The following is a 13,200-nucleotide window of genomic DNA, read 5'->3' on the forward strand; positions in this document are numbered from 1 at the left end:
CCAAGACAGCCTAATAATCACTGATCTCACATGCCTGTACAGGTGCAAGCTGTATAGTGGAACCCCTGCTTTCACCTATCCAGTTTTGTTAGATCGGGTAGGACTAAGTACAGAAAATGGGAGGCACATAACAAGAATGAAAATGATGTTTACACAGCTCAGGCTTCTATTCTTATCGTAGCTCTTATCAGTAGAACGAGATGGAAACAAGGTCACCAGCCTTGATTGTTGCTAAAACAGTAGGACACAGAATACAGATCAGAACTAAGGATGCATTCATGTGTTCATTGGTGCAAAATGTCAAAGAACCCATGCCCCTAAGATTTGGGGCAGTTGAATGTTCAGTTTGCTGTTGTAGAAGTAGTCAATTTGGGCCAGAATACCATTGTGTGTGTGTGTGTGTGTGTGTGTGTGTGTGTGTGTGTGTGTGTGTGTGTGTGTGTGTGTGTGTGTGTGTGTGTGTCAAATCTATTCTATAAAAAGGGGGAAGGGGACAAATACCACAGAAGGAGACAACTATCTTCCTACCCATCTACTCCACTCTCCTCTTCAGCTTTTAGGCAGAATTATTTACAACCTGTAGGCTATGTGAATTATCCTGGTCCTATACTCTATGTAATGCTCTTCTATCGTTGTCATGCCGAGGGGACACAGAGAGGAGTTATAATACAGCAAGAGGCCACTACAGACAGAGACAGACAGCAAGAGGCCGCTACAGGCAGAGACAGCGACAGGTTATAGACAGCTACACAGACAGGTTATAGACAGCTACACAGACAGGTTATAGACAGCTACACAGACAGGTTATAGACAGCTACACAGACAGGTTATAGACAGCTACACAGACAGGTTATAGACAGCTACACAGACAGGTTATAGACAGCTACACAGACAGGTTATAGACAGCTACAGTGCCTTCAGAAATTATTCACACCCCTTGACTTTTTCCACATTTTGTTGTTACAGCCTGAGTTTAAAATGGATTAAATGTAGATGTTTTGTCACTGGCCTACACACAATACCCCATAATGTCAAAGGGGATTTTTTTTAACAATTTCTCCCCCCCCACCTTTATTTAACCAGGTAGGCTAGTTGAGAACAAGTTCTCATTTACAACTGCGACCTGGGCAAGATAAAGCAAAGCAGTGCGACACAAACAACAGAGTTACACATGGAATAAACAAGCGTACAGTCAATAACACATACATATACATATATACACATACACACATATACACATACATATTACAAAAATATATATATATAAGTCTATATACAGTGTGTGCAAATGGCATGAGGTGGTAAGGCAATAAATACGCCATAGTAGCGAAGTAATTACAATTTAGCAAATTAACACTGAGTGATAGATGTGCAGATGATGATGATGTGCAAGTAGAAATGCTGGTGTGTAAAAGAGCAGAAAAATAAATAAAAAAACAATATGGGGATGAGATAGGTAGATTGGATGGGCTATTTACAGATGGGCTGTGTACAGCTGCAGCGATCGGTTAGCTGCTCAGATAGCTCATGTTTAAAGTTAGTGAGGGAAATATAAGTCTCCAACTTCAGAGATTTTTGCTATTCATTCCAGTCATTGGCAGCAGAGAACTGGAAGGAAAGGCAGACAAAGGAGGTGTTGGCTTTGGTGATGACCAGTGAGATAAACCTGCTGGAGCGCGTGCTACGGGTGGGTGTTGTTATGGTGACCAGTGAGCTGAAATAAGGCGGAGCTTTACCTAGTAGCAAAGACTTACAGATGACCTGGAGTCAGTGGGTCTGGCGACGAATATGTAGCGAGGGCCAGCCGACGAGAGCATACAGGTCGCAGTGGTGGGTAGTATATGGGGCTTTGGTGACAAAACGGATGGCACTGTGATAGCAAATTGGATGCAGTCTGAGTAGTGTTGGAGGCTATTTTGTAAATGACATCGCCGAAGTCGAGGATCGGTAGGATAGTCAGTTTTACGAGGGTATGTTCGACGGCATAAGTGAAGGAGGCTTTGTTGCAAAATAGGAAGCCGATTCTCAATGTAATTTTGGATTGGAGATGTTTAATATGAGTCTGGAAGGAGAGTTTACAGTCTAGCCAGACACCTAGGTATTTGTAGTTGTCCACATATTCTAAGTCAGAACCGTCCAGAGTAGTGATGCTAGTCGGGCGGTGCGGGCAGTGAACGGTTGAAGAGCATGCATTTAGTTTTACTAGCGTTTAAGAGCAGTTGGAGGCCACGGAAGGAGTGTTGAATGGCATTGAAGCTTGTTTGGAGGTTTGTTAACCTCTATGGGCTAGGTGGGACGCTAGCGTGCCACCCGTGGTGCACTCCATCAACAGCAGGTGCATTTCAAGAGCGGCAAATTTGAATCCAAATAAATGTCAAAATTCAAATTTTTCAAACATACAACTATTTTACACCCTTTGAAAGATAAACATCTCCTTAATCTAACCACGTTTTACGATTTCAAAAAGGTTTTACGGCGAAAGCATAAATTTAGAGTATGTTAGGACAGTACATTTACAAGAGTTGTGTGTAATGTTTTGTCAATTCGAAGACAGGGTAACCAAAACCATAAAACCAGCTAAAATGATGCACTAACCTTTTACAATCTCCATCAGATGACACTCCTAGGACATTATGTTAGACAATGCATGCATTTTTAGTTCTATCAAGTTCATATTTATATCCAAAAACAGCGTTTTACTATGGCATTGATGTTGAGGAAATCGTTTCCCTCCAATAACCGGCAGTCAAGTCAGCGTCACAAATTAAATAATTAAAATTAGAAAACATTGGTAAAATATTATATTGTCATTTAAAGAATTATAGATTTACATCTCTTGAACGCAATCAACTTGCCAGATTTAAAAATAACCTTACTGGGAAATCACACTTTGCAATAATCTGAGCACTGCGCCCAGAAAAATACGCGTTGCGATACAGACTAGACGTCATGTTGGGAAGATCTAAAATCGAAAATACTATGTAAATAATCCATTACCTTTGATTCTCTTCATCAGATGTCACTTCCAGGTATCACAGGTCCATAACGAATGTAGTTTTGTTCAAAAAAGCTCATCATTTATGTCCAAAAATCTCCGTCTTGTTAGCACATGATCTAAGCCAGCCGGACTTCTCGTCATGAACGAGGGGAAAAAATATATTTACGTTCGTTCAAACATGTCAAACGTTGTATAGCATAAATCATTAGGGCCTTTTTTAACCAGAACATGAATAATATTCAAGGTGGACGAATGCATACTCTTTTATAACGTATTGGAACGAGGGTACCCAACATGAACTCGCGCGCCAGGTGTCTAATGGGACATCATCGTTCCATGGCTCTTGTTCGGTCAGATCCCCCTCCAGAAGACTCAAAACACTTTGTAAAGGCTGGTGACATCTAGTGGAAGCAATAGGAAGTGCCAAAATATTCCTCAGCCCCTGTGTTTTTCAATGGGATAGGTTTAAAGGTAATACAACACATCAGGTATCCACTTCCTGTCAGAAAATGTCTCAGGGTTTTGCCTGCCAAATGAGTTCTGTTATACTCACAGACACCATTCAAACAGTTTTAGAAACTTTAGAGTGTTTTCTATCCATATATAATAAGTATATGCATATTCTCGTTACTGGGTAGGATTAGTAACCAGATTAAAATCGGGTACATTTTTTTGATCCAGACGTGCAAATGCTGCCCCCTAGCCCTAACAGGTTAACACAGTGTCCAAAGAACGGCCAAATGAATACAGAATGGTGTCGTCTACGTAGAGGTGGATCAGAGAATCACCTGCAGCAAGAGCGACATCGTTGATATATGCAGAGAAAAGAGTCGGTCCGAGAATTGAACCCTGTGGTACCCCCATAGAGACTGCCAGAGGTCTGGACAACAGGCCCTCCGATTTGACACACTGAACTCCATCTGAGAAGTAGTTGGTGAAACAGGTGAGGCAGTCGTATGAGAAACCATTGCTGTTGAGTCTGCCGATAAGAATATGGTGATTTACAAAGTCGAAAGCCTTGGCCAGGTTGATGATGATGGCTGCACAGTACCGTCTTTTATCGATGGCAGTTATATCGTTTAGTACCTTGAGCGTGGCTGAGGTGCACCCGTGACCAACTCGGAAACCGGATTGCACAGCGGAAAATGTACAGTGGGATTCAAAATGGTCAGTGATCTGTTTATTAACTTGGCTTTCAAAGACTTTAGAAAGGCAGGGCAGGATGGATATAGGTCTGTAACAGTTTGGGTCCAGAGTGTCTCCCCCTTTGAAGAGGGGGATGACCACGGCAGCTTTCCAATCTTTAGGGATCTTGGACAATACGAAAGAGAGGTTGAACAGACTGGTAATAGGGGTTGAAACAATGGCGGCGGATAATTTTAGAAAGAGGGAATTATGATTGAAATTATTACAAATTAGTTAATGAAAAGCTGAAATGTCTTGAGTCAATAAGTTTTCAACCCCTTTGTTATGGCAAACCTAAATAAGTTAAGGAGTAAAGATGTACTTAAGAAGTCACATAATAAGATGTATGGATTCTGTGTGCAATAATGGTGTTTAACATGATTTATGAATGACTGCCTCATCTCTGTACCCCACACATACAATTATCTGGAAGGTCCCTCAGTTGACCAGTGCATTTCAAACACCGATTTAACCACAAAGACCAAGGATCTTTTCCAATGCCCCGCAAAGGGAAGCAATTGGTAGATTGGTAAAAAAAAAAGGAAACATTGAATATTCATTTGATCATGGTAAAGTTATTAATTGCACTTGCCTAGAAAGATACAGGCGCTCTTCCTAACTCAGTTGCTGGAGAGGAAGGAAACCACTCAGGTATTTCACAATGAGGCCAATGATGACTATAAAACAGTTGCAGAGTTTAATGGCTGTGATAGGAGAAAACATAGGAGAAAACATAGGATGGAACAACAACATTGTAGTTACTCCACAATTCTAACCTAATTGACCAAGTGAAAAGGAGGAAGTGTGCATCCTGTTTGCAACAAGGTATTAAAGTAATACTGCAAAAAACTATTTGTCCTGAATACAAAGTGTTATGTTTGGGGCAAGTTCAATACAACACATTAGAGTACCACTCTCCATATTTTCAAGAATAGTGGTGGCTGCATCATGTTATGGGTATGCTTGTAATCATTCAGGACTGGGGAGGTTTCAGGATAAAAAGATAAATGTAATGGAGCTAACCTCAGGCAATTTCAGTCTGCTTTCCTCCAGACACTGGGAGATTAAATTACTTTCCAGCAGGTGAATAACCTAAAACAAGGCCAAATCCACACAGAAGTTGCTTACCAAGAAGACAGTGAATGTTGCTCGGTGGCCGAGTTACAGTGTGGACTTAAATCTGCCTGAAAATCTATGGCAAGACCTGTCTAGCAATGATCAACAACCAATTAGACAGAGCTTGAAAATTTTGAAACAAATAAAATGGGCAAATGTTGCACAATCCAGGTGTGGAAAACTCAGACTAACACAGAAAAACTGAATGCTGTAATTGCTGCCAAAGGTGCTTCTACAAAGTATTGACTCAGGGGTGTGAATACTTACAGTACCAGTCAAAAGTTTGACACACCTACTCATTCAAGGGTTTTTCTTTATTTTTACTATTTTCTACATTGTCGAATAATAGTGAAGACATCAAAACTATGAAATAACACATATGGAACCATGTAGTAACCAAAAAAAAAAAAAAAAGTGTTCAACAAGTCAGAATATATTTTAGATTTTTCAAAGTAGACACCCTTTGCCTTTGACAGCTTTGCACACTTGGCATTCTCTCAACCAGCTTCATCTGGAAAACTTTTCCAACAGTCTTGAAGGAGTTCCCACATATGCCGAGCACTTGTTGGCTGCTTTTCCGTCACTCTGTGGTCCAACTCATCCAAAACTATCTCAATTGGGTTGAGGTTGGGTGATTGTGGAGGCCAGGTCATCTGATTAAGCACTCCATTACTCTCCATCTTGGTCAAATAGCCCTTACACATCATGGAGGTGCGTTGGGTCATTGTCCTGTTGAAAAACAAATGAGTGGGACTAAGTGCAAACCAGATGGGATGGTCGTTCTCACTGCAGAATGCTGTGGTAGCCATGCTGGTTAAGTGTGCCTTGAATTCTAAATAAATCAATCACTGACAGTATCATCAGCAAAGCACCCCCACACCATTACTCCTCCATGCTTCACGGTGGGGTTCAAACCAAAAATCTCAAATTTGGACTCATCAGATTAACTGACAGATTCCAACCAGTCTAATGTCCATTGCTCGTGTTTCTTAGATCAAGCAAGTATCTTCTTATTATTGGTGTCCTTTAGTAGTGGTTTCTTTGCAGCAATTCGACCATGAAGGCCTGATTCACACAATCTCCTCTGAACAGTTGATGTTGAGATGTGTCTGTTACTACAACTCTGAAGCATTTATTTGGGATGCAATTTCTGAGGCTGGTAACTCTAATGAACTTCCCTTCTGCAGAAGAGGTAACTCTGGGTCTTCCTTTCCTGTGGTGGTCCTCATGAGAGCCAGTTTCATCATTGCGCTTGATGGTTTTTGCGACTGCGCTTTAAACTTTCCAAGTTCTTGAAATGTTCCGTTTTGACTGACTTTCATGTCTTAAAGTAATGATGGACTGTCGTTTCTCTTTGCTTATTTGAGCTGTTCTTGCCATAATATGGACTTGGTCTTTTACCAAATAGGGCTACTGTATTTTCTGTATACCCTCCCTACCTTGTCACAACACAACTGATTGGCTCAAATGCATTAAGAAGGAAAGAAATTCCACAAATGAACTTTTAACAAGGCACACCTGTTAATTGAAATGCATTCCAGGTGACTACCTCATGAAGCTGGTTGAGAGAATGCCAAGAGTGTGCAAAGCTGTCATCAAGAATCTCAAATATAAAATATATATTTAACCATTTTTTGGTTACTTTATGATTCCACGTGTTATTTCATAGTTTTGATGTATTCACTAATATTCTACAACGTAGAAAATTGCAAAAATAAATGAAAACCCTTGAATGAGTAGGTGTGTCCAAACCTTTGACTGGTACTGTACGTACATTTGATATTTCTGTATTTAATTTTTCACTAAATATGCAAAAAAGTCTAAAAACATGTTTTCACTTTGCCATTATGGGGTATTGCGTGTAGATGGGTGAGAATTTGTTTTATTTATTTATTTTGAATTCAGTCTATAAAAGAAATAAATGTGGAATAAATCAAGGGGTATGAATACTTTCTGAAGGCACTGTATAGGCAGATAATGACAGCTACAGGCAGTTAGAGATAGACAGAAGAGAGATAGGCCTAGTTAGTGTTTGAGTAAGCAGCCTGTACAGCCATCTTCAGCAGCAGCCTACATGATGCCAGGATGCGAATATCTCAATTACTAGACTGGTATAAAGAAGGTTGTCTGATAGGCCTTTTCAGGTCGCCAGCTAGCTATTCATAGTCACTACTATTCTGGTTTGTGGACTACAGGAAATGGAGTGCCAAGCATGCCTCCATTCACATCGACAGGCTGCAGTAGAGCGGGTGGCGGTCTTCATGTCCCTCTGTGTCTACATCACTACGGATCTATCATGGTCCAAACACACCAACACAGTAGTGAAGAGGGCACGACAACGCCTCTTCCCCCTCAGGAGGCTGAAATGATTTTGCATGAGCCCTCAGAACCTCAAAAAGTTCTACAGCTGCACAATCAAGAACATGCTGACTGGCTGCATCACCGCTTGGTATGGCAACTGCTTGGAGCTACAGGGTAGTGGGTACAGACCAATACCTCACTGGAACCAAGCTCCCTACCATCCAGGACCTCTATACCAGGCGGTGTCAGACGAAGGCCCCAAAAAACTGTCAAAGACTCCAGCCACAGACTGTTCTCTTTGCTACCGCAGGGCAAGTGGAGCCAACAGGAACCTGAACAGCTTCTACCCCCACACCATAAGCGTTCTAAACAAGACTGCTAGTTAGCTAATCAAATGGCTACCTGGACAGCCTGCATGAACCTTTTTAAGCACCAACTCTTGCATTGACTATGCACACACACTGGACTCTACCCACACACTGACACGCCAACACACGCTCACACACACATGCATACTGAAGCCACACACACTGCTGCTAGTCTCTTTAGTCCTACCTATATGTACAGTACATAACTACCTCAGTTGCCTTGCTCCCCTGCACATCGATGTATTTATTTTTCTTCTACTCCCTATATATAGCCATGTTACTTTTACTCGTTATTCACTGTTTCACTATTTCTATTCTTATTTCAAATGCATTGTTGGAAAAGGACCCATAACTAAGTATTTCACTGTTAGCTTTTACCTGTTGCCTACGAAGCATGTAACAAATAAAATGTGATTTGGTTCCATCTGTTCCAAGCCAGCTGGCACCTAGGGGAGAAACTCTTCTCACAGGCTAACACGGGTAGGTGAGCTAACTCTGTATGATTAGTCAATTATCCGTCGTTTCCATTGCTATTGTCTAATCTAGTTAGCTAGCGAGAGAGAAAGACAGGTGTCGTATCGAATTTCGTTTATTCCGCATAGCAAGAGCAATGTTGGCTGACAAACACAGTGCCAACACTGTTTCCCCATTGAATAACAGGCTGTCTGCTAAGTAGCTAGCACATAAAGCCATCTAATTTATAATGCATTTTGGTTATAAATTAGCAAATAGCTATTTACTTACTTAGCGGTCCACCTGGCCCCAGTCCTTGGTCTTTACAAGCTGGTGGAGTGCCGCTTTGCCTCTCGAAATTGCCCGGGTTGGAGAAATAATCCCGCAACCGGGGAAGCTCCCTCCCTGACTCCAACAATTCCGTATGAAATTCAAGAGCGGTGAGGATGTATTGATCCCGTATTAGCTGAGCAGCAATCACATCTACAGATACCCGAGTCTCTGCCAAGCCTCTTGCCATTGCGGCAGCTGCGGCCGCTACCGAGATGCCTTCCACACTTGGGCTGGCCCGGGTGCTGGACAGCAGAAGGACCGGGGGCTCGGCGTCCGCCTGCGGGGAGAAAGGGTTGTTGGACGGGAGCCCTGGCGCTCCAGCGCTAAGGCTCATTTCGGCATCAACCCCGTCCTCTGGTCTCTGCTCTGCCTCATCCTCAGAATCGCTCAGATTAAACGGGTTGACGCTACCCGCCGCCATTTTTCTAATATGAAGATTTAACCTAGCTAGATAGCCATCCGTCCAGCAAGAGGGATCCAATTTTAAGGTATCTGCCCTTCCTTCCCAGATCAGCATGAAAGGTGATGAATGCAGGGAAGGGTTTGGTTGAATGTCATTCCAGCACCCGCCTCCTCCATTGAATAGTGGGATTAGATTGGATACGGGAGAGGTTAAAAAGAAACTACGAGAGAGTGGGCAGCAATTCGGGGCGTTCCTGCATGTGGTCATTTCTGCATCTGCAGGAACCCCTCCTTATACTTGTATTTGATCGTTATTATGAAAACATTTTATTTACCTTTATTTAACTTGTGAAGTCAGTTAAGAACAAATTCTTATTTTACAACGATGGTCTTCCCCGGCCAACCCCCACCCAATAATTTAAAGCTGCAATATGTCACTTTTTAGGTGACCGACCAAATTCACATAGAAATTTGAGTTATAGATCAAATCAAATGTATTTATATAGCCCTTCTTACATCAGCTGATATCTCAAAGTGCTGTACAGAGACCCAGCCTAAAACCCCAAACAGCAAGCAATGCAGGTGTAGAAGCACGGTGGCTAGGAAAAACTCCCTAGAAAGGCCAAAACCAAGGAAGAAACCTAGAGAGGAACCAGGCTATGAGGGGTGGCCAGTCCTCTTCTGGTTGTGCCGGGTGGAGATTATAACAGAACATGGCCAAGATGTTCAAATGTTCATAAATGACCAGCATGGTCAAATAATAATAATCACAGTAGTTGTCGAGGGTGCAACAAGTCAGCACCTCAAGAGTAAATGTCAGTTGGCTTTTCAGTTGCTGTCTCTAGAGAGTTGAAAACAGCAGGTCTGGGACAGGTAGCACGTCCGGTGAACAGGTCAGGGTTCCATAGCCGCAGGCAGAACAGTTGAAACTGGAGCAGCAGCACGGCCAGGTGGACTGGGGACAGCAAGGAGTCATCATGTCAGGTAGTCCTGAGGCATGGTCCTAGGGCTCAGGTCCTCTGAGAGAGAGAGAAAGAAAGAAAGATAAAATTAGAGAGCATACTTAAATACACAGGACACCGGATAAGACAGGAGAAATACTCCAGATATAACAGACTGACCTTAGCCCCCCCCGACACATCAACTACTGCAGCATAAATACTGGAGGCTGAGACAGGACGGGTCAGGAGACACTGTGGCCCCATCCGATGATACCCCCGGACAGGGCCAAACAGGCCGGATATAACCCCACCCACTTTGCCAAAGCACAGCCCCCACACCACTAGAGGGATATCTTCAACCACCAACTTACCATACTGAGACAAGGCCAAGTATAGCCCACAAACATCTCCGCCTCGGCACAACCCAAGGGGGGGTGCCAACCCAGACAGGAAGACCACGTCAGTGACTCAACCCACTCAAGTGACGCACCCCTCCTAGGGACGGCATGGAAGAGCACCAGTAAGCCAGTGACTCAGCCCCTGTAATAGGAATAGAGGCAGAGAATCCCAGTGGAGAGAGCGGAACCGGCCAGGCAGAGACAGCAAGGGCGGTTCATTGCTCGAGAGCCTTTCCGTTCACCTTCACACTCCTGGGCCAGACTACACTCAATCATATGACCTATTGAAGAGGAGTCTTCAGTAAAGACTTAAAGGTTGAGACCGAGTCTGCGTCTCTCACATGGGTAGGCAGACCATTCCATAAAAATGGAGCTCTATAGGAGAAAGCCCTGCCTCCAGCTGTTTGCTTAGAAATTCTAGGGACAATTAGGAGGCCTGCGTCTTGTGACCATAGCGTACGTGTAGGTATGTACGGCAGGACCAAATCGGAAAGATAGGTAGGAGCAAGCCCATGTAATGCTTTGTAGGTTAGCAGTAAAACCTTGAAATCAGCCCATGCCTTAACAGGAAGCCAGTATAGGGAGGCTAGCACTGGAGTAACATGATAACATTTTTTGGTTCTAGTCAGGAATCTAGCAGCCGTATTTAGTACTAACTGAAGTTTATTTAGTGCTTTATCCGGGTAGTAGTCTAACCTAGAAGTAACAAAAGTATGGATTAATTTTTCTGCATAATTTCTGGACAGAAAGTTTCTGATTTTTGCAATGTTATGTAGATGGAAAAAAGCTGTCCTTGAAACAGACTTGATATGTTCGTCAAAAGAGAGTTTAGGGTCCAGAGTAACGCCGAGGTCCTTCACAGTTTTATTTGAGACGACTGTACCATCATTAAGATTAATTGTCAGATTCAACAGAAGATCTCTTTGTTTCTTGGGACCTAGAACAAGCATCTCTGTTTTGTCCGAGTTTAAAAGTAGAACGTTTGCAGCCATCCACTTCCTTATGTCTGAAACACAGGCTTCTAGCAAGGGCAATTTTGGGGCTTCGCCATGTTTCATTATAATGTACAGCTGTGTGTCATCCGCATAGCAGTGAAAGTTAACATTATGTTTTCGAATGACATCCCCAAGAGGTCAAATATATAGTGAAAACAATAGTGGTCCTAAAACGGAACCTTGAGGAACACCGAAATTTACAGTTGATTTGTCAGAGGACAAACCATTCACAGAGACAAACTCATATCTTTCCGACAGATAAGATCTAAACCAGGCCAGAACTTGTCCGTGTAGACCAATTTGGGTGTCTAATCTCTCCAAAAGAATGTGGTGATCGATGGTATCAAAAGCAGCACTAAGGTCTAGGAGGACGAGGACAGATGCAGAACCTCAGTCTGACGCCATTAAAAGGTCATTTACCACCTTCACAAGTGCAGTCTCAGTGTTATGATGGGGTCTAAAACCAGACTGAAGCATTTCGTATACATTGTTTGTCTGCACAACAGCTTTTTCAAAAAAATTTGAGAGGAATGGAAGATTCGATATAGGCCGATAGTTTTTATATTTTCTGGGTCAAGGTTTGGCTTTTTCAAGAGAGGCTTTATTACTGCCACTTTTAGTGAGTTTTGTACACATGCAGTGGATGGAGAGCTGTTTATTATGTTCAACATAAGAGGGCCAAGCACAGGAAGCAGCTCTTTCAGTAGTTTAGTTGGAATAGGGTCCAGTATGCAGCTTGAAGGTTTAGAGGCCATGATTATTTTCATCATTGTGTCAAGAGATATAGTACTAAAACACTTGAGTGTCTCCCTTGATCCTAGGTCCTGGCAGAGTTGTGCAGGACAACTGAGCTTTGGAGGAATATGCACTTGTTGGCTGCTTTTCCTTCACTCTGCGGTTCAACTCATCCCAAACCATCTCAATTGGGTTGAGGTTGGGGGATTGTGGAGGCCAGGTCATCTGATGCAGCACTCCATCACTCTCTTTCTTGGTAAAATAGCCCTTACACAGCCTGGAGGTCATTGTCCTTTTGAAAAACAGGATAATGACCCACCTGGGGCCCCACAGCCTAGTGGTTACAGCGTTGGGCCAGTAATCGAAAAGTTGCTGGATCGAATCCCCGAGTTGACAGGTAAAAATCTGTCGTTCTGCCCCTGAACAAGGCAGTTAACCCACTGTTCCCCGGTAGGCCGTCATTGTAAATAAGACTTTGTTCTTATTAACTGACTTGCCTAGTTAAATAAAAGTTACATTTAAAAATGTTAATTTAAAAATCCCAAACCAGATGGGATGGTGTATGGCTGCAGAATTCTGTGGTAGCCATGCTGGTTAAGTGTGCCTAAAACACTAAATAAATCACAGACAGTGTCACCAGCAAAGCACCCTCACACCATAACACAGTCTCCTCCATGCTTTACGGTGGGAAATACACATGCAGAGATCATCTGTTCACCCACACCACGTCTTACAAAGACACGGCGGTTCAAACCAAAAATCGTTGATGCAGGAACCAACGGGTAGCTTCGAGGGGTGGCGTTCATGAAGGAACCAATGGGATGCTCGGGGGGGAATGCTAAATTGCGGGTCGCAATCACAGACTATTGGACACTACGCCTGCTACATTAAGGTCAGGGAGAAACTGGGCTGAGCAGGGCAGGAGATTTGACGGCTGGCAGCATCGGACAGCTAGCTAATGGAGAGCGATAATTT

General features: G+C 43.0%; 1 protein-coding gene across 8 annotated transcripts in view; it reads right to left on the bottom strand.

Annotated features, from left to right (window-relative positions):
- LOC106592044 (RAB11-binding protein RELCH homolog) overlaps positions 1–9,333 on the bottom strand; it is a 137,949-nt gene extending 128,616 nt beyond the window's left edge. For 4 of the 8 annotated variants that reach the window (XM_045710906.1, XM_045710912.1, XM_045710909.1 and 1 more), the window contains exon 1: positions 8,713–9,332. In XM_045710906.1, the coding sequence (XP_045566862.1) occupies positions 8,713–9,271 (559 nt within the window). In that variant the 5' untranslated portion in view covers positions 9,272–9,332. Of the gene's footprint in view, positions 1–8,712 lie in introns of all 8 variants that reach the window. The other 4 variants (XR_006762723.1, XM_045710911.1, XM_045710908.1 and 1 more) reach the window with 2 other exon arrangements.
- Between the last annotated feature and the right edge of the window lie 3,867 nt (positions 9,334–13,200).

The sequence above is a fragment of the Salmo salar genome, chromosome ssa29 (genome assembly GCF_905237065.1).
Source record: "Salmo salar chromosome ssa29, Ssal_v3.1, whole genome shotgun sequence".
NCBI lineage: Eukaryota > Metazoa > Chordata > Actinopteri > Salmoniformes > Salmonidae > Salmo > Salmo salar.